Raw genomic sequence first — 26753 nt, 5'->3', positions numbered from 1 at the left:
TATAAAAAAACCGACTCCGGAGGTGCTAGAGGCGGCCACAAAGTCGGACTTGATAAATATTGCGAAAGGACTAAATCTCGCAGAGGTGAGGTTGTCAATGAAAAAGCGGGAGGTGCGGAGGGCCATAACTCAGTATTATATTGTGAAGAATGTGTTTTCGGCTGAGGTATTGGAAAATATCCCTGAAAAGGTACCAGCTAGTGGTACGGCTCAGTTAGAGTTGGAAAAATTAAGGTTGGAACATGAAATTAGGTTAAAAGAGTTGGAAACAGCTGAAAAGGAGAAGGAAAGAGCTGAAAAGGAGAATGAAAGAGCTGAAAAGGAGAAGGAAAGAGCCGAAAAGGAGAAGGAAAGAGCTGAAAAGCAGAGGGAGTATGAGGAGAAGGAGAAACAGAGGCAACATGAGATGGACCTGGAGAAGTTAAGGAAAGATCGAAGAGCTCAAGAGGCAGATCGAGAGGAGAGATTTAATGTTAGTAGGGAGTTTAGGTTAGTACCTCCGTTCGAGGAGACGGATGTTGATAGTTATTTCTTGCATTTTGAAAAGGTGGCAGTGAGTCAGAAGTGGCCCAGAGATCAGTGGGTGGCGTTGTTACAAAGTGTGTTAAAAGGGAAGGCACAACGAGCATATGCGGCGTTGTCTGTGGAGGAGGAGGAGTATGAGAATTACAAGGAAGTAAAGCAGGCCATTCTTCGGGCCTACGAATTGGTACCTGAGGCCTATAGACAAAAGTTCAGAAATTTAAAGGAAGTGTGGAATCAGACATATGCAGAGTTTGCCTATGAGAAGGGTGTGCTCTTGGATCGCTGGTATGCAGCAGAAATGGTGGAAGAGGATTTTCGGCGTTTAAGGGAGTTAATTCTGATTGAGGAATTTAAGGGTTGTGTTTCGGATGATATCCGGATGTATTTGAACGAGAAGCCGAATAAGTCCATATCCGAATTTGCCAGGTTCGCAGATGAATATGTCCTAAACCACAAGACAAAGTTTTCCTCGAATAAGAGTTACCAGAAAGACCGTGGGAATGGTAGAGAAAGCCTGCCGGCTGAGGCAGAGATTCAGCCGGGAGCTAGTGGTAAAAATAAGGAGGAAGAAAGGCAAGACGGCAGGAGGGGTCCTGGCTTGACCTGTTTTAATTGTGGAAAGGTGGGTCATATTGCATCTAAGTGCTTTGCTCCGAGGAAGGAGACAGGAAAAGGGAAAGCAGCAGTCCCTACAGGGTGTACTGTGTTGATCAGTAAATCGACGAGAAAGCCCCAGGTAGACAGAATACGAGAGGGGCGTGAGAAATTTATTTCAGAAGGGACCGTGTCTGTGAAAGAGGGAGAAACACCAGTTCCAATGCGGATCTGGAGAGATACTGGAGTTGAGCAGTCATTGATTCTAAGTAAGGTACTAGATTTTGGTCCTGAGACGGGAGAGGTAGCTTTGAGAGGCATAGGAGAAGGGACAGAAGCTGTACCTTTGCATAGGATCATTATAAATTGTGAGCTGGTATCTGGACCAGTTGAAATAGGGGTGCGATCAGAATTTCCAAGAGCTGACGTAGACGTCCTTCTAGGTAACAATTTAGCCAGGGGTGAGGTTTGGTCAGCCATGAAGCTGACGAGCCAGCCTGTAAGTGTTGAGGACCCGCCCCTAGATTCCAAGATCTATCCCGCATGCGCGATCACTCGCAGCATGTGTAGAAAGACAGCTGAGAAAGAGACCAGTTTAATTCAGGCCAGTATCGATTTGGCTGAGACGTTTTTACCGACCCTGTGCCAAGAGGGGTTAGAGGGTGGTAAAAGAGAGTAAAGGAGAGGAGGTAGACCTACCCTTAGCCAGGAGGAAATTTATAGAGGCACGGAGTGTTATGATACCAGCCCCCTCCTTTGCGAGAATTGCAAGAGCCCTAGTGAAGGGGGGGGGGGGGGGGGTCAATGACCCAAGAGAGAGAGAGACGTGCTGAATAGACACAGGAAATGGGAGAGAGAGGGAGACGTGCTGAATACCACGTTCCACCGGGATGCAGAATAAAGCGACCCTGACTATTGTCTCATGAAGACCACGTGTAAAGCCCTCGGGCAAAGTGGGCTGGTTGAGAGAGAGATTGACACCTGCGATCCCGTGAGGAAGTATAAAGGAGGGTCTGGGGGGGACGACCCCTCCAGACGCACCAAGGAGACCCGATAGCGATCCCGTCGTAGCGGGAAGCCATTTTGAAGGAAGCCACGTGCGTTAGATTCCGAATCGGGAGTCTGTGGCTGGAATCACGGACAATCGCTTTGAACTAATAACAGGAAAGCCTGCTCTCCTGATTCCACTGCTTTGCTTCGTAAGGACCTGGGCAAGTGTTCCTTTTCTCACTAATCTCTCTCTCTCTCTCCAACACGGGAAACTCAGCGGTTCCCAAAAGGCTGAAGCCTGCCGACTTTTGAATGACTGTTATATTTTTCCAAATGGACAAGATATTATCCCCTAGACAACGATAGAGCTTATTTCTGATTGATCATTACTATACCTGTGCTTTAGATTGAGTATTGACGACTTATGGTATCTGAATGTTTGTATTAACCTTCCTTTTGTGCCCCTTTATAAATAAAAACGTTTAAAAATGGTACCATCAGACTTCAGTGGACCTCTCTATCTTTGCTGGTAAGTGATCCAGTTACGGGATATGTAACAACGTGGGTGCCTCGTCTCAAGATTTGAAACCTAATTGGGAGGGCAGTGAATCGGGTTTGTAAGTCAAAAAAAATAAATAAATAAAATAAATTGGATCTGGTACACGGGTAGCCAGATGGGAGACCAGCAAAGATGGACGTGGATGAATTTATGAAAAACCCGACTGTGGAGGCGCTAGAGGCGGCCACCAAATCAGACTTGTTAAATTTGGCGAAGGGATTGGACCTCGCAGAAGTGAGGTCGTCCATGAAAAAGCGGGAGGTGCGAGGGGTCATAACTCGGTATTACATTGGGAAGAAAGTGTTCGAAGCCGGGGTCTTGGAAAATATCCCTGAAAAAGTACCAGCGAGTGGAATGGATCAGCTAGAGTTGGAGAAATTAAGGTTGGAACATGAATTTAAAATGAAGCAGCTGGAAGCGGCTGAGAGAGAGAAAGAAAGGGCTGAGAAAGAAAGGGAGCAGGCGTTCCACATAAAGGAGTTAGAGGTGAAACGGTACCAGGAGCTCCAACTAAAGGCGTTAGAGGTGGGAAAAGAGCGGGACCAAGCTGAAAAGCAAAGACAGCATGAAATTCAGCTAAAAGAGAGAGAACAAGCCGAAAAGCAAAGAGAGTATGAGGACAGACGAGAACAGAGGGAACATGACTTGGAGATGGAGAAGTTAAAGAAGGAGCGAAGAGATCTAGGGTTAGATCGAGAGGAGAGGTTTAATGTTAGTTGAGAGTTGAGGGTAGTACCTCCATTCGAAGAGTCGGATGTTGATTGTTATTTCTTGCTTTTTGAAAAGGTGGCAGTAAATCAAAAGTGGCCCAAAGAGCAGTGGGTGGCGTTGTTACAAAGTGTGTTAAAGGGGAAGGCACAACGAGCATATGCGGCCTTGGCCGTCGAGGAAGGGGAAGCGGAAAATTATGCCAAAGTAAAAGAGGCCATTCTCCGGAGTTGCGAGCTAGTACCTGAAGCGTATAGACAAAGGTTCAGAAATTTACGGAAAGGGTGGAATCAAACGTATACCGAGCTAGCCTACGAAAAGGGTGTGCTCTTGGACCGTTGGTGCACCGCGGAACAGGTGGACGGAGATTATGGGCGTATCAGGGAGTTATTTCTGATTGAGGAATTAAAAGGGTGTGTTCCGGAGGAGATCCGGATGTATTTGAATGAGAAGGCGAATAAGTCCATCTCAGAAATTGCTAGGTTCACAGATGAATATGCCCTAACCCACAGGCTAAAGATTTCCTCGCTAAAAGGTTACCCGAGAGACCGTCGGAACGGTAGGGAAAGTCCGCCGGCTGAGGCAGAGGTCCCGCCGGGAGTTAGTGGTAAGGTTGAGGGGGAAAGGCCAGGCGGCCAGAGATTTCCGGGCTTGACCTGTTTTAATTGTGGGAAGGGAGGACATATTGCCTCGAGGTGCTTTGCTCCGAGAAAGGAGCCAGAAACAGGGAGAGCAGCGGTCCCTATCGGGTGTGCCGTGGTAATCAGTAAATCAACGAGAGAGCCCCGGGTAGACAGAGTACGAGAAGGGTCAGAGACCTGGCTGTCACCCGGAACCGTGTCCGTGAAGGGGGGAGACCCACCCATTCCCGTCCGAATCTGGCGAGACACCGGGGCGGAGCTGTCGTTGATCCACCGTGAGATACTAGATTTCGGTTGGAGAAGGGGAATGGTCGCCGTGAAGGGGATAGGTACAAGAATAGAAATGGTGCCCCTACATCAGGTAATTATGGATTGTGAGCTGGTATCTGGACCAGTCGAAATAGGGGTGCCATCAGAATTCCCGAGAACTGACGCAGACATCCTCCTCGGAAATGATTTAGCCGGGGGGCAGGTTTGGACACGGCTCAAACCACCTGCGAGGATTGCAGCCCCGCCCCTCGCATCTCCAGTCTGTACCACAGGCGCGAGCATTCGCAGCCTGTCGAGAAAGGCAGCTGAGAAAGCGAGCAATTTAAATCTGGCCAGTATTGATTTGGCCGAGACGGTCCTACCGACCCTGTACCACGAGGGTTCTGAGGGTGGTAAACCGAAGAGTAGTAAAGTGAAAGGGGTTAAGGGAGAGGAGCGAAATCTTCCCTTAGCGAAGAGAAAGGTCCTAGAGGTAGGAAATAAAGATGAGAGACGGGAAAAGCTGTTAAAAGGTCCAGAGTTGGACATGGATGATCTGTCGGGGGTGGCAGCCCTGTTTGAAGAAGTTGAGAGTTATCAAGGTGTTCCCGATAATGAGATGAAGGCAGTCCTAGATGAAAAGGATGCCATTACCTTGGAGAGGTCCGCTGGGTTGGCAGACGAGGTTGTTTCAGCCCGCGGAGTTGAGTTTACTCCGGAAGGGAGTTGCCCAGAGAGGAACTGGGAGGATCAGGGGAATGTAGAATCTGAAAAGGGTACGGGTATTGAAAGCCTGGGAGAGGCAGATGTCCTGTTTGAGTGTGTCCAAGATGTGGATGCACGTGGTACTGAACCTAGTAATGGAGCTCAGAACAAGTCTGAGGTATTTGATTCAGTTGAAAAGGAATGCAGTCCCTGTGGGTCAGTTGGACTGGGTTTAGTGACGACAGGGTTAACCCTGGTAATTGGGGGAAGGGAGGGTTCCCAGGTGTTGGTACACAAAGGGGTGGTGAACCCTAAAGTGGAACTCGACCATGGGGGAATAAACATCATTATTGAAGGGAACGGGAAGTTTGTAGTTCCCAAATTGAATGAAGAAAATTTAAAGTTTAGATTGGTGTCAGAAGAAGCAACCAAGCTACAGAAACGAGGGCTTGGGAACGCGGTGCCTGCGCATCGATTACAGGTTGATTTGGAATGTAAAGGTGCCCCACACGCTGTTGTTATTCAAGAGCGCACTGTGAAAGAGCCGAAATTTAAATGTGGCCTGAGGGAAAGGTTCGAACGGAAACCCATCAGCCTGCATGGTCCTGACAAAAGGGCTAGCCGCCTGGGTAAAATTACAGAATTGGGTGGAAATGGTCTAAGTGGTGTTGATAAGATGACCCCGATGAACGAGACGGGCGGGAGTTCACCTCGCCAAATTACTCAAGTTCCCCACGGGGGGACTCCCCGAAAAAGAGGCGACGGTTAATTGAAGTCTGATGCTACAAGATTTTCAGTACGGTACGCGATGTTAAGATATTAAAGAAAGGGACACTGTATTCGTTAACTGTTTAGATACTGACTTGAATGTATAACAGTAGTACTCTGTGAAAAGAAAAGCTTGTGTATTGTGGTAGTTTCAAAAATCCTGTAAGACTCTATACCACTGTTTTTAACCGCTGGTAAAAAAACGTTAAGAGGGGAGGTGTTATGATACCAGCCCCCTCCTTTGCAAGAATCGCAAGAGCCCTAGTGAAGGGGGGGGGGTCAATGACCCAAGAGAGAGAGAGACGTGCTGAATAGACACAGGAAATGGGAGAGAGAGGGAGACGTGCTGAATACCACGTTCCACCGGGATGCAGAATAAAGCGACCCTGACTATTGTCTCATGAAAACCACGTGTAAAGCCCTCGGGCAAAGTGGGCTGGTTGAGAGAGAGATTGACACCTGCGATCCCGTGAGGAAGTATAAAGGAGGGTCTGGGGGGGATGACCCCTCCAGACGCACCAAGGAGACCCGATAGCGATCCCGTCGTAGCGGGAAGCCATTTTGAAGGAAGCCACGTGCGTTAGATTCCGAATCGGGAGTCTGTGGCTGGAATCACGGACAATCGCTTTTAACTAACAACAGGAAAGCCTGCTCTCCTGATTCCACGGCTTTGCTTCGTAAGGACCTGGGCAAGGGTTCCTTTTCTCACTAATCTCTCTCTCTCTCTCCAACACGGGAAACTCAGCGGTTCCCAAAAGGCTGAAGCCTGCCGACTTTTGAATGACTGTTATATTTTTCCAAATGGACAAGATATTATCCCCTAGACAACGATAGAGCTTATTTCTGATTGATCATTACTATACCTGTGCTTTAGATTGAGTATTGATGACTTATGGTATCTGAATGTTTGTATTAACCTTCCTTTTGTGCCCCTTTATAAATAAAAACGTTTAAAAATGGTACCATCAGACTTCAGTGGACCTCTCTATCTTTGCTGGTAAGTGATCCAGTTACGGGATACGTAACAGGAGTAAAAATGAGAAACAGATAAGGCTGTTAGAGGGTCCAGGGTTGGACATGGATGATCTGACTGGCTTGACAGAACTGTTTGAAGAAGTTGAAAATTTTAAATGTGTTCCCGATAATGAAATGAGGGCAGTCCTAGATGAAAAGGATGCCATTACCTTGAAGGAGTCTGCTGGGTTGGCAGATGAGGTTGTTTCAGCCCGCAGGGTTGAGTTTACTCCGGAAGGGAGTTGCCCAGAGAGTAACTGGGAGGATCAGGGGAACTTAGAATTTGAAAAGGGGATGGGTATTGAAAGCCTGGAAGAGGCAGATGTCCCGTTTGAGTGTGTTCAAGATGTGGATGCATGTGGTACTGAACCTAGTAATGAAACTCAGGAAAAGTCTGAGGTATTTGATTCAGTTAAAAAGGAATGCAGTCCTTGTGGGTCAGATGGACTTGGTTCAGTGAAGAAAGGGTTAACCTTGGTACTAGTGGAAAGTGAGAATTCCCAGTTGTTTGTGTTCGAAGGTGTGTTAAAAGTTAGTGAGGAGATAAAAGGTGGTGATGTGGATATTATTATTGAAGGGAAAGGGAAAAGTGTAGTTCCTAAATTGAATGAAGAAAATTTAAAGTCTGGATTGGTGTCAGAAGCAGTAACCAGGCTGAAGGGACAATGGCTTGTTAACACGGTGCCTGCGAATCAATTACAGTTTGATTTGGAATGTAAAGGTGCCCCACGCGCTAATGTTATTCAAGAGTGTGCTGTGAAGAGGCAGAATTTGAAATGCTGTTTGGACAAAGAGGGGTCGCTTGCAGATATTAAACTGAAAACTAATAGAATGAAGGGTCCTGAAGATAAAACTAATGACTTGCTTAAAAATAAAGAATTGTGTGTAAGTTCAGAAAATGGACTAAGTTTGGAAAATATTGTTGATAAAATAACTCCTATGAACGGAGCATGCAAAAGCCTATTCCACACTGGTATGCAAGCTAACCATGTGGGAGTTGACTGGAAAAGGGGCGAGGGTAGACGGGATGCCACTTTAAATAACAGGATCCGGTTTTAAGGGATTTCGACAAAGCATGTAAATAATAAAGACAACACCATGGAAGATTGACTGTTAAGTTTGAAAGTAAAATAAAGATTAGTATTTGCATAAACTTTTGTAATATACACGTAAGCTAAGATCACAACTCTTTAGTTTTGTTTTGCTAAAGAAAAGGAATAAACATAGGTGGTTATTAAATTGGAGTCTGATGCTACAGGAATTTATTAAGGTACAAGATATTAAGATATTAAAGGAAGTGACAATGTAATCACTAACTGTTTAGATGCTGAATTGAATGTATAAATGTATTACTCTGTAGTGAAAAAAAAACTTTTTGTATTGTGTTAGATTCTGAAATTCTGTAAGACTCTGTATTAGTTAATTTTTACCTGTGGCAAAAATCCTTAGAAGGATGGGGGTGTTACGAATGTGGAGCAACTCTGAGGGGCCAAAGGGTGCAAAGTCGTCCTCTCCTTTTTGAGAATCGCAAGATCGCTATTATTTCGGGTCTGAGACCCAGGAAATGAGAGAGATACACATCATGTCAATAATGAGAGAGCGAGACGCAGGATCACAGCAAAGGCAGTTGCCATAGACAACGCAGAATACACAAGGTAGGGGAATGCCTCCTAACAAAGTGGAACAGAACCATTGATTACTGCTATTGTCTCTTGGAGAAGGAATTGTGTATTGAGTACTGTACTATTCATTGAAACCCCTCAGGGACAACCAGAGTGGTCTGGTTGAGGGATTGCATCATCCCAACCTGATTTGACATCTGAGACCCCGTGAGTGAGGATAAAAGGAGGGTCTGGGGAACACCCCTTAGACACACCAGGAGAAACGCTAGAAATCCAGTGACAGCGTTTTATAGCGAAGCCGGTGAGAGTTTGTGTGTGTCCTCCCTTGCCTGGGTGGCGGGCTAATCACAGAAGAACGGTTTAGCTAAAGGAGAGGTCACACTTGAACGGCCACACCAACGAGACACCGACGGATCGAAATCATAAAGGAAGGTTGGCAAAACACTTAGCCATTCTCCTATCTTTCTCTCTCTCTCTCTCTCTCTCTCTCTCCAACAATTGCAACACAGCGACAAACAAATGACAGCAGCCTGTGGGAACTGAAGCGAACTTTATATTTCCATTGGACAATTCATTATCCCCAGACAACGATAGAGCTTGTTTCTTATTACTATACCCGCACTTTTAGGTTTAGTGTTGACAACGTATATTATCTGTATATTTGCATTGATATTATTTTTGTGTATTTTTACTAATACTGTTAAAAATAGTATCATCAGACTTCAACGGACGTCTCTATCTTTGCTGGTAAGTAACCCAGTTACGGGGTTCGTAACATCTGTAACAGTGTTCCGTGTAGTTGTGCTCAATGGTGGGAACAGCTTTACCTATGATGGACTGGGCCATATCCATTAATCTTTGCAGGCTTTTCCATTCAAGGGCATTCGTGTTTCCATACCAGACCATGATGCAACCAGGCAATATACTCTCTACCACATATCTATAGAAGTTTGTCAGAACTTTAGATGACATGTCAAATCTTTGCAAACTTCTAAGGCAGTAGAGGTGCTGACGTACTTTCTTTGTAGTAACACTTACTTGTTGGACCCAGGCCAGATCCTTTGAAATGATAACACTGAACTATTTGAAATTGCTGACCCTCTGTACCTCTGAATCTCTGATGAGGACTGGCTTATGGACCTCTGGTTTCCTCCTCTTCGTCAATAATCAGCTCCTTGGTCTTGTTGACATTGAGTGAGAGGTTGTTGCTGTGGCTGAATCAAAGATGGTGGCAAATCAGCACATAAGGGGTTGTTTCCCTCTTACATGCTGATCCGTCACTATCTTTGATTCGGCCAACAACAATAGTGGTGTTAGCAAATTGAAATATGGCATTGAAGCTGTGGTTAGCCTCACAGTCACGTGGCCAGTGTGGATGAACTGGGTTGGGGAGTAGACAACCGGGCGCTCGCTGCGCCCTCAGGCGCCGGACGCCCGAATTGCAGCCTCCGCAAGTGTAAAGCAAGCAGAGCAGCGGCTAAGTACACAGCCTTGTGGTGCACCTATGCTGATAGAGATGGTTGAGCAGATGTTGTTGCCATTCCTAACTGACTGGGCTCTTCAAGTGAGGAAATCAAGGATTTAATTGCACAAGGAAGTATTGAGGCCAAGGCCTTGAAGGCTGCTGATTAATTTTGACAGGATGATAATATTGAATGCAGAGCTATAGTCAACGAAGAGCCCCCTGATGTATGCATCTTTGCTGTCCACATGTTCTAGGGTTGAGTGAAGAGCCAATGAAAGGGCATGTGCTGTGGACCTGTTGTGGTAGTAGGTAAATTGGAGTGGATCCAAGACGCTTCTCAGGCAGGAGTCAATGTACTTCATTATCAATCTCTCAAAACATTTCATCACAGTTGATATAATTACTACCAGATGATAGTCATTGAGGCGGGGAAAGCTCATTCTTTTTACACACTGGTATAACTGAAGCCTGCTTGTAGCAAGTGTGTACCTCAGACAGCTGAAACGAGAGGTTAAGGATATTGGTAAACACTCTAGCCAGTAAATCAACAAAATTCTTTAGTATTTGGCCAGGTATCGGGCCAAATGCTTTCCACATCAACCTCAGAGACTGAAATCACAGGTTATTGGGTGTTGGCCATGAAGGTATTAAAATATGGAAGGAAACATTGAACTCAAATGTGTCAAGAACAGTGGAAGTAGAAAAACTAGATGTCTTTGCGGTTGCCCCGTGCATGAAGGAATGAAGGTTGCCATTTTGTGAAGCTGCTCTGTAACCTCCATTTTGTCAACTGCTGAAATTAATCTTGCTCTGGGATAATTTAATCAGGCAATTGAATGTGGAAACAAGGAGTTTCTGCTTATGATCTGGTAAACTTGAAACCATTCTCAGATGACCTGTTTATTGTGCACAACGACAGGTTCGCAGCAGTAATCTCAATATCTGAGCCCAGTGTCTGGGCAACCCGGCTTGACTGGTTTGAACTAGAGTCAAAAAGAACAAAAGGCAATAATCTAAGACATGAAGTTGTATATCCCTTTGCTATATCCAATGGGAATCTGAAACAGGTCAGTCAGACGACCTTGAAATGCAGCATTTGAGCTGAAAAGGAAAGGATATAAGAATGAGGGCATTCAAATGCAAAGGGATGAGTACTCCAGAGACAAACTATCACAAAGAAGAAACCCATCAGCTCTATATCGGCGTTATAATTTGGAGAAGTAGTCTGTTACAGAGGGAACAGTAGAACTTATATTTTAAGTTGTTGGCCTGGGATTTGTACAGAGACAATAAAGTGCCAAGCTTTGATTAATTAGGAGTTGCATAGTGAATTAATGAACCAAGATCAGTTGGTAATCGTCCACATAGGAGTTTGTGAAGGTGCCTCCAGGCTTTGACAGTCAAAACAAGCATAACATCATAAACCAGCAAGTTGTTTGTTATGTCTCCCTCCTCACTGTAAAATGGAGACACCTCTCTCTCCCGTATTAGGAGAGAGAGCCTGTGGAATGTTGAATAGTGGATGAACGAGTAGTCTTTGGGGTACTGTGAGTCTGTGTCTTTGCTGTTGCTTTGCTGTATGCTTGAGTGCTCGGTGGTCGGTCCGAAGCATTTTTTTGCTGGTGAGGGAGGGGGGATCATTGCTTTGCTGCTGCTTACACACAGGAGGGAGGAGAGCTGGGGAGACTTTGGGGTTCTAACATTTAACTGTCATTTATTTTTTGGGGGTACTCCTCTGTTTTTGTGGATGGTTGTGAAGAAAAAGCATTTCAGGATGTATATTGCATACATTTCTCTGACATTAAATGTACCTTTGAAAGCTTTGTAAAGTCATTGAACTCCTATAGGAGAGAAGCTTTATTGTCACTTATGTCACTTTGTTTCAGCTTTGTAGGAGGTAATAGTATTAAGACTCTGCCACAGCTGTCAAACATCCTTCAGTGATTCAGTTTGGTCTGGAATTGCCACTTCACATGTGAGATGGCTTTTCCAAGATCATACCTGGACTTCCTGTACTTTACTTGGTTGCCAGACCTGAATGCCACTGCTCTGACTCTCAGCAGATTGCAGATCTCATGGTTCATCCAAAGCTTCTGGTTGGGGAAGACTCTGAATGATACTGTGAGGACACATTGGGAAAGACTCTGAACGATACTGTGAGGACACATTGGGAAAGACTCTGAACGATTCTGTGAGGACACATTGGGAAAGACTCTGAACGATACTGTGAGGACACATTGGGAAAGACTCTGAACGATATTGTGAGGACACATTGGGGAAGACTCTGAATGATACTGTGAGGACACATTGGGAAAGACTCTGAACGATACTGTGAGGACACATTGGGAAAGACTCTGAACGATACTGTGAGGACACATTGGGAAAGACTCTGAACGATATTGTGAGGACACACCGGGGAAGACTCTGAATGATACTGTGAGGACACATTGGGAAAGACTCTGAACGATATTGTGAGGACACATTGGGGAAGACTCTGAATGATATTGTGAGGACACATTGGGAAAGACTCTGAACGATACTGTGAGGACACACTGGGAAAGACTCTGAACGATATTGTGAGGACACACTGGGGAAGACTCTGAATGATACTGTGAGGACACATTGGGAAAGACTCTGAACGATATTGTGAGGACACATTGGGGAAGACTCTGAATGATATTGTGAGGACACACTGGGGAAGACTCTGAATGATACTGTGAGGACACATTGGGAAAGACTCTGAACGATATTGTGAGGACACATTGGGGAAGACTCTGAATGATATTGTGAGGACACATTGGGAAAGACTCTGAACGATACTGTGAGGACACATTGGGAAAGACTCTGAACGATATTGTGAGGACACACTGGGGAAGACTCTGAATGATATTGTGAGGACACACTGGGGAAGACTCTGAACGATACTGTGAGGACACATTGGGGAAGACTCTGAACGATATTGTGAGGACACATTGGGAAAGACTCTGAACGATATTGTGAGGACACACTGGGGAAGACTCTGAACGATACTGTGAGGACACATTGGGAAAGACTCTGAACGATATTGTGAGGACACACTGGGGAAGACTCTGAACGATATTGTGAGGACACACTGGGGAAGACTCTGAACGATACTGTGAGGACACATTGGGGAAGACTCTGAACGATATTGTGAGGACACACTGGGGAAGACTCTGAACGATACTGTGAGGACACATTGGGGAAGACTCTGAACGATATTGTGAGGACACATTGGGGAAGACTGAATGATATTGTGAGGACACATTGGGGAAGACTCTGAACGATATTGTGAGGACACATTGGGGAAGACTCTGAAAGGTATTGTGAGGACACACTGGGGAAGACTCTGAATGATATTGTGAGGACACATTGGGGAAGACTCTGAACGATACTGTGAGGACACATTGGGAAAGACTCTGAACGATATTGTGAGGACACACTGGGGAAGACTCTGAACGATACTGTGAGGACACATTGGGGAAGACTCTGAATGATATTGTGAGGACACATTGGGAAAGACTCTGAACGATACTGTGAGGACACATTGGGAAAGACTCTGAAAGGTATTGTGAGGACACATTGGGGAAGACTCTGAAAGGTATTGTGAGGACACATTGGGGAAGACTCTGAAAGGTATTGTGAGGACACACTGGGGAAGACTCTGAACGATATTGTGAGGACACACTGGGGAAGACTGAACGATATTGTGAGGACACATTGGGGAAGAATCTGAAAGGTATTGTGAGAACACACTGGGGAAGACTCTGAAAGGTATTGTGAGGACACACTGGGGAAGACTCTGAACGATATTGTGAGGACACACTGGGGAAGACTGAACGATATTGTGAGGACACATTGGGGAAGACTGAACGATATTGTGAGGACACATTGGGGAAGACTCTGAAAGGTATTGTGAGGACACATTGGGAAAGACTCTGAACGATATTGTGAGGACACATTGGGAAAGACTCTGAAAGATTGTGAGGACACATTGGGAAAGACTCTGAATGATATTGTGAGGACACATTGGGAAAACTCTGAATGATATTGTGAGGACACGTTCATCTATGATTCTTTATAAACAGTTGGGGTCGTAACTGTGGTTTGGTCATTAAGTGTGTGGCACATAAATGATGACGCTTAACTCTACTGGTATCAAATTAATCCAATTTCTGAAATTGAATGTAATGTGGAACCAATACTGCATTGTATATTTAACACAAGCAATGGAAGACATATTTCTACCCAACTAAGTTAAAAAAGCAGTATATAATATAACAGCAAAGTGTGACCTAACCTGCTTTGTGCACTTGTGGCAGATATTAGATAAATATAATTTTCATATCCTATTGAAAATAAACTGGTCTTCATTTAATACATTAACTTACCGATGCTTTGAACTATTGAAAATAACTTATAAACAAAAGAACAAACACTAATTTCAATAAAATTGACACAACTTAGGTTTTCTCCAAATGACACTCTGACCATAATGGCCACATTCAGTTCCTGCAGTGGAAATGTATCCACAACTCAATGGAACGGGAGTGGAAAGGAGAAATTCATCAACATGTTCATTAATTCGTGAAGCTGCTTTTGTAATGTCCCTGAACATACATCCATCTCATCTCAATAAATATTTAATAACTTGCTTCTTGAAAATCAGAAACATCAAAAGTGCTGAGTCTATGTTTCACTTTGTAAATATGTATCAAAGTTCAATGGTGCATGGCCAAATTCCACTGGAATAGATGTAAGAGAATGCACTGCAGGGGATGGGGAGAAGTTGGGGGAAGGGGGTGGGAAAGAATCTTGATCATGATTCAGTAATTCATTCTGCTTTTCCTTCTCATAGTTGTCTGTATGCCTTGATTACCGATGCCTTTTCAAGCTGTGAAGCAATATGTACAGAGAGCACACCAGTGAGTATCCGCATAGGGAGATGTGATGTGTCAGGCAGATCATTAAATGCTGATGGCAGCAGTGGCTGCCTAAAAAGCAAGACTAGCAGTCTCTTTTTCAATGCATTCTGCTACACATCTAATTATTTGAAATGATGAAACCGACAACGGCATTCAGTAATTACTCCACATCCATTTTCCCATGTGGTTTGAAAGCTGGGGTTGATGGTATATGAGCTAGATTGCAATTTAACCTGGCTAAATTCCAAATTATCTCAAAAAATTCATGGACCTAAAATTTAGTGAAGTGTCAAGACTCCATGAATAGTTACAAATCTGCTTCCACTGAATTGTAGTACAAGTAGATTTATACATTAATAAAGTTTCTTAATTGTACAGATAAATCAACTCACATGCAAAAATAAGGTGTCAGAACATTAGCCAAGTCAATTTCCTCCTAATTCACAAATTTGATGAGGCAAAGCTTAATTTGTCAAGTAACATTTAAAGAGAATGTTGTAATGTTTGAAACAATGCCAGCTAACAGCTAACATCTGCATTACAAGCTCCCAAACATTGCAAAATGATAATGAAGAGATATCTATTTAAGTGATGTGGTTGAGGTACAGATGTTGGTAAGAATACAAGGAATAATTCCCCTGATCATCAATAAAGTGTTTTGGGATCTTTTACAGCTACGTGTGAGAGCTGATGGAGATGTAATTTAATCTCTTTCCAGAAGATAAGAAAGCAATAAATATTCATAAATGTTAAATGAAAATTAATATCTTCTATCAATGTGGTTGATTCTTAAATAAAATGGAAATGTTGGAAATACTCATCTACTGAGACAGCTTCTGTGGAAAGGGAAACAGAGTTAATGGTCAGCTTCAAGATCCTTCACCAAATTTGGGAAAGTGAGAAAACAAACTATCTTGCATTCTCTCTTTCTCAGCATTAACTGTGTTTCTTTCCATAGATACTGCCTGGAATGCTGAGTGTTCCAACATGTACTAGCTCTCTTTCAGAAACCCAACATCTGCAGTTTTTGTTTTATTTTATAACTGCTTCCTCAGTTTGAGGACAATTTAGGGATAGACAATAAATGCCAGCATCATCAGCAACATCCATATCCCAGTAACAAATAAATAAAACCTGTGTTTGATCAAAAAGCACAAAACATAGAATTAAAACAAAGCACTCTTATTTCTAGTTAATTTTGACAAATCTCAAAGAGAACACAGAAATAACAAATCTATGAGTTTTCTGACAGTTCTTTGAAAAAATCCTTGACCTTGAGCACTTCTCAGACAATAAATGCCATCTGTGCCAAGGATCCCAATTTACAACATTATTTAAAGGAGCTTTCAAATTTTACAGTGGGGCTGAAAAATACGTTTTTTGTTTGAATTGTATTCAGGAGTACTTACAAACCTTAACGATAATGCTAATGCTAGCGTTGTTTATTTGTAATGCAATAAACACATAAATAAACACAATGTTACCAGTAAGAATATGAGAAAAGGGGAAAATAACACACTATATACCAATGGCATCAAATGATAATACAAACATTGTAGTAACATTGTTACTTCCACTAAGTTACACTCTTATGATCACACAATATTTTTAAAAATTGCATTCAAGATCCGATAATCATGGTTCATTGTAATTAGAGCATTCAACCTGGACATGACAGGAAAATTCTTTTATGGCATTAATATAAAACTGCAACCAATACAGAGTCTAAAAGATGTTAATTAAAATACATCTTTAGAAAATGGAAAGTTTTATCAATTTGTGAACCTGCCTGAGTAGGCTAAAACTGTTAATAATGAGAGCAATATGTCTACGTAATGAAATATTTCTAGAATTTTTTCAAAAGCTGTGGTAAGGTTAAAATACAAGACAGAATATTTTCCACCTAGCTGTTAATACAAGGAAAGATTGCACATTGAGTATGTTCAAAGAAACAAATGTAATGAATTTACCAAATATTTTTCTCAAGCTAGTATGAATGCCAGAAATAGAGTAATTCAGACAGCATATTTAATTGGTGCTGAATTTATTTCTATTCCAATCAAACTAAAACTCACTGCCTTTGTCATTAAGAAATGAGCAGCATTTGTCAAGATGAAGTGGCATTGGGCATACCATATAATGTGCATTAAATTATGATCACTTTCATTGTGTGAAAAGGTAAAACCTTGCTTTCATCTAGTATTTCTCATAACATCTTAATGTGCTTTACAACCAATGAAATAATTACATATGAAGTACAAAACTCTTTTTAAAATGGTGTTAGTTTTACTTTCCATTTTTTTGCTCATTTTGCTGGAACAAGAAACCACAATGAGCTATCAGGTGACATCCCTGTGTAAAAGGTAAGATGAGAGGGTGTTTACATTAAGAATGGTAAAACAGTTGGGCATCCATTTGTTATGCTGGATCTTGGCAGTAAGTTATAGCTTGCTTCATGGGAGCAATGAAAGGGTGCTACTTACATGCATGGCAAGAATGCTGCGTGGGACTAACTCCCTGTAGTGCCGGATGGTAAAGTGCCACATCTTTATTCTCATCAGGTCATCAAACGTAAACTCCAGAATCAACCTCCCTTCGGTACAAACCTATCACCAAGATTTAGGAGGAAGGAAAGAAGGAGTGACAAAAATGACAAAAGATAACATTTTTCTAGTAAAAATAAAAAGAATACATAAATATTACATTTAGTCTTAAAATTAAACAGATCAGGTTTCCATGCCACACTTTGACTAATTTATCTACATTACAGCTTTCCCCTTTCATCCCAATTTTTAAAAAGTGCCTTTGATCTCTTTGATATTAAAAGGTTGCAATTAAGAAAATATTTGCTGTTTTGCTCAGTTCCTTTTATGGTTGCTGAGCTGTGACATTTTATTACCATGGCAATGGGAACCAGCTGATTAGTTGGCATGGCAACCAGAAAGATGTAATTCCAGCAGACGTGTTATAATCAATGCTCCCAGCACAGATGGTCTCTGGAGAATCAACAAGAAAGAGTCTAGCAAGTGCTCAGCCCATCACTGGGCACCATTACATGGTAGCAGGAAACATTGCATGCAAAAAAAAATCTTAGTTTTTTTGAAGATTTCTATCAAAATATTATCTTCAAGTTGATTTTTTTACGTTTGGAAAGGTTTCCTATTTTTGACACCTAATTATCCAGTGTTGTCATATGCTATTAGTTACATGTAACAGACTTAAGTGCAAAATAAATCTTGCCCCATCTCTATTCCAACTCTGGGTCTTAGTTTCAACCTTTGTGGGGAACACCTATTGACAATTTAAAATTTCATACTAAATATTCATATGGGTTCTGAGATAGCCAGCATCATGCTAATAGAGAATAGTTTATGTCATAGAATTCCAAAAATCTGGGAAATGAGTTGGGTCAGTACAAGCCAATTAGGAACTTAATGTCCTTAAAAAAAAAAACACGTTCTTCTTAATAGCAAAGTACTATGGATACTGGAAACCTGGAAATCAAAATTTTGAAAAGGCTGAATCACACAGAAGGTCATTTGGCATCTGTGGAGACACAATGCTGCAGTTCCAGTGACTTTTATTGGAACTATTCTAATCAACGGTTGTTGATGTCAGATGTTAAGTCTGTTTGTCTCTCCATCTGATAATCTCTGAAGTTTTCCACTTTACTCTCATAAAAGTAGGATGTGTTCTAAAGATGAATTGGCATCTTACCAATTTAATTTTTTTTACTGTCTCCCTTCATAAGCATGTAAGAGTGTTAGCTCCGCTGATTTTCATCTCCTTTCCTGAGGTTCCTACAAGCAGACAGCTATCCTCCAGCTCTCTGGCCAGGTATCCACAATGTGAGCCCAACCCTTATGGCCAACAACATACCTGACCATGGAGAGCTACAGGACTATCTCTGATTCTGTTCACACTAGCCCATGTTTCCAGTAGTGGTCACTAGTGGGAATCCAAGTTAATTTTCTGCTCTTTGGCTTGGGGATTTGGGGTTAATTTAAAATAGGCAGTTAAGTCAGCTCAGGAGGGAGAATCAAAGCTAGGATCTCCTAATCTGTATGATTTGATGCAGCTCTGGGCGAACAGGGGAACTTGAATTTAAATTGGCTTTATCTCTGAGTCAAACCATTTTAAATATTTCATTGTGAGAATACCCAGCTGTTTTTAATTATTTTAAGTGTACATTGTCTCTCTGTATTCATGAAGCATTCTGCACTGTGGATTCCAAACTTGTTGAAATTGCACTGCCTTTAAGTCAGCAGGCTTATCATATGCTGTCAAACCTTTTGAGAGCAACCCAAGGTGACCAGTATATTGACTGTTCTTGCTGATTGTGATGATGCACTTAACCATCACTCAGAACTTTCTCTGAATTAACAACTCTGGACATGTACAATGCAAGGAGGAAGAGAGGAATGAAAGATCTGAACACATGCTCCTTGGAACTGGTGTATAGAACTTAAATCCTTATTTTTGGTGTCTGCTATTGTTTATATACATGTTTATTCAACATTTAGGGCTCAGTATGGCTTTCTGATTGGGATCTTACTGATGAACTTATCAGTCACTGACGAGGGTTTTTTAATGAAGTAACCTGTGCAAGAAACTGGAAGCAAATTGACACAGATTCCACTGATCAAAATTGGAGAACATGATGCAAATGATTACACAATCATCTGATATCTACTGAAATGTTAATAATAGGACTAGACAGAATTCAAAATATCATTGTTTAACCAATGAAGTGGCTGGTATACTAAACTATCTGTGTAAATCTTGCAGCTCTTAATGCCCATTGTTTCAGAGTTTTCAATTAAGATATCCTGTATATTTTACTAACATCAATCATCAAATGAAGGTTGGAGAGTGGGAATGAAGCCACACTTGTCACGCTAGTGCAAATCAGTTTGGTACTCTCTGCTATGTGAGGTGTACTATCAGTTTCAAGTGAATTGGCACAAGCTTCTTTGATTTTTGCTATTTTAAGCATGAATCATAAATAATTTAGACAATACCGTTCTTTCACCTGAAGGTACAGAAGGGAGTCTATTAATAATTAAAATGCACAACAGGAGTACCTTTGAAACTATGCATTACAACAACTCTTATCTCTAGATTCATCATTAAATGATTTAAAAAAATAATTTTGAATGTTGGCAAATTTTACTAGATAATTATGTGAGTGGGAAATTACTTATCATCTTTGGTTATGGCTATTTTGTTAAATTTGGATCCAAAATTGCAATGTTAAAGACATTCCCTGAATCACCCTCAAGGAATTTTAAGAGCACAAGTCAATGTTTTTTAAATTGTAACAAAATAAAGGATGTTGCTAAATTTTGAAAGAAATTAGTTTTTCATTTTAACTGTTCAAAAATGGAGCAATAATTGTTCATTTGGAAAGCACATAAAATAATGATAGAAAGGGCATCCTTTCACAGTGTGTGCTGTAGTGTTAAATCATTCCGCCAAATACATCCTAGTTTTTATTCAGAGCCTGTGTAGAACTAGATGATCTCCTCACCCAGTGTCCAGACCTACACAGTTTGTTGCAACAGCGACAGAATTATGATTTGCAGTCAAAACCTTGCTAAGTTTCCCTATCTTTAGCAATGTTGAATCTAATTCATATGCCCTAACTCTGTCACTGTTGCAATCAGTTAGGTCAGCATAGACTAGAAACTGAATGCGTCACCTTCAACACAATTCAAAATACAATTGTAAAAATAAATCAGATTGATTTTTGTTTAGGTGGGGAAAATGTATTTAGCTACAGAAATAATTACTTATTTTTCAAATAAAGTGTGCTTGATGTTGCTGTTAAAATATTCTAACATTTCTCAAAAAGTAAAAATGTTACTTCAAGTAATGATCTTATCACATCAGATATTCAGGCCCGAAATAAAGTGACAAAAATTAACACTGAAAGACCTAATCAATGTACGTGTTTCTGAAATCCAAAATGCTATATGTGTAAACATTGCATGTTTACGCAAGTAGTAATTGCTATAATTGGAGTAACTGGACAATTTTGGCAGCCACAATTCAACTTAAGGTACTTGTGATTTGTCAGTGAAGCTTAACTGACCTGCTTTGCTTGACTACGTGAGCTTATCAAAGATAATCAAGGTGTTAGAGTAAAGGAGAATGTATTTTTAAAATTTATACAACTAAGTCAGTGCTTAATTTAAATCATCTAAACATATGGAGAGAATGCATTGGGGGGCAATAATATTCAAGTAGTCAAGATGCTTAAGGGAACAGAAAAATTTAACCGTATTAATATATTCAATGTTGCCACAAATATGCCATAAGGCATGTCTCAAGCTTGGAAAAGAAAGGTGCATTGGGAATTCAAAATTTAATTAATATATGTGGAATGTAGTGAGCATGAGGAATTAAATTTCTAAATTGGAAACAGAAGCAGGTTTAAGGGTGAATTGGATGGATATGTAAAGGAATGGGCAATTAAATATGGTCATTAATTCTATCACTGAGCAGACAGGTTGCAAGATTTAGCATTGTGTGTTGTCCACTCTAGATCTCCACATTGTTAAATTTGATCTTACCACTTGAGATTTTTATTCAATCATCATCCCTTCAAAGCTAAAAGCAAAATGCTGTCTTTGTTGCATTACTGTATAACATGGCTGCTGCTGCCATTTCCCATAGGGAAAGTAAAAAATGTGAGTCAAGGCATCTTGCCCTTTCTTATGGACTTCCTTAAGGATTGAATAGCAGCACTAAGGAAGAAGTTTTGGGAACAAGTGTCCCATCATCAAATCTCAACTTGGAAAATAAATTATTTTCGGTGCAGTAAAGAAACCATTAAGTAAGTGCTTCTGCTGTTAGGCACAATTATAGGTGCAACCGTACTCAGAATTACAATAATATTCCAGAGTAAATTTGCGGTTCACAATTATTTGGATTGGTAACTAGATGTAGTTTTATTCATAAAGCTAGAAATTAGTTCATCACAATGCATTTATTACAAGTGTCTACTCACTTTGAGCAAACTGATGTTATATAACTGGATATTGAATAGAAATGTTGCAGGTTAAATCAGTATAAAACAAATCATCAAAATACAATAAGCACTGTGCACAGCTTAAATTAATTCAGGCTATCATAATAAGTGAAGTAAGTTTACTTGTGAATGCCCACAAGAAAATGAATCTCAGGGTAGTATATGGTGACATGAATGCACTTTGATAATAAATTTACTTTAAACTTATAATAATCTCCAAGTGTTATTGTTTTAGCTTTATGCTTTATCTTTAATTTTTTACATTTTTCAAATTTTAATAGTTTTTAAACACCTCTGAATGTCATTCAGTTCATATATCTGATGTGAAGGGCCAGGAAAATGTGTATTAATGTAAATATTGTGTGACCTTCCAGTGCTCAGAACAATCATATTTCAGTAAATATTCCTGAATGTTTGTTTTGTTTATAACTGATCAACCTACATTAAATGTTTCTTTCCTTCTTCCACAGCAGTTTTCCTTTTTTTTCTTACCTTTGTAAACATGGGTTTGCCATGCTGGGTGACCATGCTACATTGGTCACAGTCTAGTGTGATGGATGAATTGTGGTAAGACTCCTTCGAATGTTTAAGAACATAGTAAAGGTCTGTTACTCCCCCCTCAAAGATTGTACTGAAATAGCGAGGAATAAGCGTTCTTCCAATAGCTGTTGAAAAGAAAATCACAAAATAAACAGGATTAAATAGGATGACTCAGTCCTCTAGGCTGGCTATTCATCATATGTTCAAAGCACAAGAATACATAAAATTGGTTAAGCAAATACCAAGTGGCATATAAAACCAAGAATGAGGTCTTTCTATGCAAAACAGTAAATGCATTATCTTTGTCTTAAATCATTTAAAAATCTGTCAGGGTGATTCTTATCCTCTGTTGTGCAGTGTGCATTATTTTTTTAAAATTGTTGGTCAACAAATTTGAATACTATCTTTCAGACTTTTTTTGGCAAACTTGTGAGATAATTGAAACTTCATTGAGCAATCCTGGCTGAATTCCAAAACACAATGAAGAAACCTCACTGAATATTAACAGTAGATCTGGACAATGTCAAAGACAGATGTGGCAAACTGAATCTCAGCACGATAGTTACAGCTCTGAGTATTCTATTAAAACTAGAATTTTTCAGTGCTAGCCTTCTTATAATGAATTTAATCTCAGTACATTCTCTATTACCCTCACTATCAGGGTACCAATCTCTTCTGAACAAATTCCTTTGCAATAGGAACAATGGGAGACTTTCCAATGTTCTGCTGTCACGGCAACTATTGAAATGGGATCAACTGAGCTGGGAAGAGGGTAGGATTCAGAAGCAGCACCCCTTCCTTAGCAAATGACAGACCAGTTCCCTGTGTGCCCATAATTACCTAGGTTAGTTTTAGGGAGACAAACAGTTATGAGGTAGGCAGTGAAGTCTGAAAAGTGACAACATTATATTGTAGGGGCGCTGCCCCAAGGATGTTCCTGAACAGAAGGCAAGACCGAGACAGAGTTTTGTGCTCTGTCAAAGTTGAGAGATATTTTAAGTTTACAGAGACATTTAAAACTATTGAGATGTCAGTAAATAATTTGGAATTTAAGTTAACTAAACTATTTTTAACAAAGCAAAAATAAAATGCAAAACCATGAAGAAATAATTTTTTTTTAAAAAGTAAACTAAAGCACAAAAAAATCACCTTCCCTTTTGGCTCCCAATCAGAAGGCCCCTATTCACCATTACAATAAATGGGGTCTAAGGTCCTATTCAAAGTCTAACTGCCGCAGGATCTAACAATTAATTCCCTAGCCTTATTCCAGGGACTACCTGAAAGACTGAGTCCAGCCTTTGTACTCCTTGACAGAATTGGCCACCAATTGTGTCAACAAATCGCAGACTCATGACATGGATGCTTTCAGATCTGGCCTGATTTCCATTCAAATGGCTGAACACCAACAGTTCTCTTTACAACTGCCAGCAGGAGGAGTCGATTATCCTGCTGCTCTGTTCTACAAGGGTCAGTAATGCTCCATACATATCTCACTAGTGTTGGTTAATAATGAATGGTCTGCATTGCGAGAGCTGATCCAGAGACTGCTGTATCATTCCCTGAATCATAATGGTCACTCACAGATATTTCACATCTGTAAAAGATTACTAACAATGCAAGATCTCATATATGAAACTGCTTCAACACCCTGCCTTCACAGTGTGCATAGAACTAGGTGAAAATATGGTTGCTGAAGCTTTTCTCCTTTCTCTCAAATACAGACACATGTATAACATGCTTTCCCAAGAAAGAATCAATATCAAGATCATCATCTTCGTCTTGTCAAGCTGTCTTGCTGCAGGATAACGATGAGCCTGCATGAAGTTGGCAGTTCTTGCCTATTAACTGCTGGGTCCTGGACCTCTGGGATTGAAATTTCTTTTGCTGTAAAACCTTTCTTTCGCACAAAATCTTCCAGTTCTTTCTGTGCTTTACACAGCCTCAGCTTCAGCGCATCATTTAGTCTGTCTTCTCTTTTCCTTCTTTCAAACTTGGTGTTCCACACAATATCCCAGCCTCAGCTTTTAAATTATTAAAACAGTACTGCAGGATTTAATCACCAATGGCACTTAGCTTTGCTGGAACTGCTCTTGCAGCATTTTTGCAGTTGTTTGGTGTATTGCTGAATTTTATCTAACATTTCCCCTGCATATTGCATACTTATCGGTTGTTCTTGCATAGTTTTGGATTTATATCTTTTTTTGCAATTATTATTAGAGAGTAACTTGTTCCAATTGTTTTGGAAATAAAACCTGTAAAAATAAGAGGTTAGTATAAACCAATCCCTGATGGAAATACATCACAAATTCACTGTATTGTGGTGAGGCATTAGTAACTTACATTCAAATAGATTTTTTCCCCTTCTTCCATTCTGAACTTTCCATTATTGGACTTCTTCACATAGGGTCAGTTATAGACATCAGTAAATATGGGCAACATCTAATCATATGAGGCAGCAATTGCTCAAATACTTTTAACTTAATACATATTATTGTATCTGTATCTATTAAGTTAATGCTACAGAACCTAGATGAAGAAATTCTTGATACCATTTTTGTGATGAACATTTTATTGTATTTTGTAGCCTTTCTTAAACTTATACAGAGAATGTAGGCAATTCTGACATTGATTGCTCATTCTAATTGCCTTTGAGAAAGTGTAGGTGAGCTGCCTCCTTACATGCAATATCTGTTAACTGCAGTTTTTTTGATTTCATCACTAGCTTTTACGAGTAGAAAAACTCTTATTTCCCAATTACTGTTCAGGAACCAAAACTCGACTGTTGACTGTTTTTCATAGATGTTGCCTGTCTTGCTGAGTTCCTCCAGCATTTTGTGTGTGTTGCAAGTAATAGTGACTAATTGGTTTCTTGCATGGTTATGTGTTAATTTTATAATTTCATGGTATGTCATCAGTAAACCACCCTAACTGCCCTCCTAAGCTTTGTCAGAAAGCAATTAAGAAGTCAGCTCCATTGATGATAGGCCTGACCAGGTGGCAGATTTCTTTCTCCTGAAGGACGTTAAGAAGTCAGATTTTTTTTCATGGCAATTCAATAATCTCTTGGTCATCCTTATTAAAACTAGCTTTTTATTCTTGAATAACTACTTGAATTTAAACCTCCCTAGGCCCAAAGCAGGAATCAAATTAATACTTCCTGATTAATATTCCAGGTCTCTAGGTACTAGTCCAGTAACCAAATAATAATGCTTTTGTTGAAGGTTGAGGGTGTGGGTTCAATGTTCCCATTGAAACATAATGGATGCTGAAAAGCCAGGATTGAATGGATGTAGAAGTGATGTTTCCATTGGTGGAAGAGTTAAGCATCTGTGGGCACAGCCTTAGGACATAACTTAATTTTCACTATTTTATTAAAGTTATTTACCGATAGTATATATGTGGCCTTGTCTCTGCAAAATCTCTAAATTCACAGGAAGAACAAGTAAACCAATATCATTGTCCTCTCTCAACCAGCATCATCATATCTGAGGCACGAATGCACTCAGTTGCTCCACTGGGTAGGCCATGTCTTTCTGACAGCACAATGGCAAGGCCAGTGGAGCAAGCTGCCTCACAGTGCCAAAGACACAGAAAAATCCTAACCTCTAGTGATGTCCCTGTACTTGTCTAGGTTTCCTCCAGGTGATCTGGTTTCCTCCAATATCCCAAAGCTATGCAGGCTGTAGATTAATTTGGAAGTGCTAGTTTACCCTCATATGTACGTGAATCCTGGCGAAGGATGGGATGAGTACTATAGAATCAATGCAGAATTAGCATAAATCAGTAGTTAATGGTCAGCATGGATTTGGTGAGCTGAAGGACCTGTTTCTTGGAAGAAACATAAACAGACTCCTGAAGCTATTACTCTATTCCATCCTCTATCACAGGTAGAGATTACCTAGCTAACAGAGAAAATGATTCAAGGAGGTGCCTGAAGTTTTCTTGGGAAATGCAACATCCCCTCAGATGCCCTGGCATAATTGCTTAAAAGGAGAAGGAATATTCAATATTCTGATGAGAACTTCCAGGCCAAACTCAGTGAGCACACAGAACCCCTGTGGAAGACACAAACCACCTCATAAACTACCCAACCACCCATTCCATTAGGCACCTCCCGTCGCATTTGTGGAAGACTCTGCTGTTCCCACACTGGCGTCATCAGTCACCTCAGATCCGTAGTGGAAGCCAATCATCCTCAATCCTAAAGTCAAGATATGTCACCTTGTGACCTAAAATTGGGGAGGTGCCTCATTTCTAAATCTGAAACAGAAAAGCAAACAAGAAACATGCTTGGATGTACAAACCCCATTTCCAGAAAAGTTGGGATATTTTCCAAAATGCAATAAAAACAAAAATCTGTGATATGTTAATTCACGTGAACCCTTATTTAACTGACA

The 26753-nt window shown here is 40.8% G+C and overlaps 1 protein-coding gene across 13 annotated transcripts in view; it reads right to left on the bottom strand.

Annotated features, from left to right (window-relative positions):
• ldb2a (LIM domain binding 2a) overlaps positions 1 to 26753 on the bottom strand; it is a 508992-nt gene that overhangs the window by 80271 nt on the left and 401968 nt on the right. For all 13 annotated transcript variants that reach the window (XM_073064965.1, XM_073064964.1, XM_073064961.1 and 10 more), the window contains 2 exons: positions 22309 to 22481; positions 17267 to 17389 (listed from right to left, as the gene is read on the bottom strand). In XM_073064965.1, coding sequence (XP_072921066.1) covers positions 17267 to 17389; positions 22309 to 22481 — 296 coding nt within the window. The remainder of the gene's footprint in view (positions 1 to 17266; positions 17390 to 22308; positions 22482 to 26753) is intronic.

Source organism: Hemitrygon akajei, chromosome 13 (assembly GCF_048418815.1).
Source record: "Hemitrygon akajei chromosome 13, sHemAka1.3, whole genome shotgun sequence".
Taxonomy (NCBI): domain Eukaryota; kingdom Metazoa; phylum Chordata; class Chondrichthyes; order Myliobatiformes; family Dasyatidae; genus Hemitrygon; species Hemitrygon akajei.
This window is presented reverse-complemented; position numbering and strand designations above follow the sequence as displayed.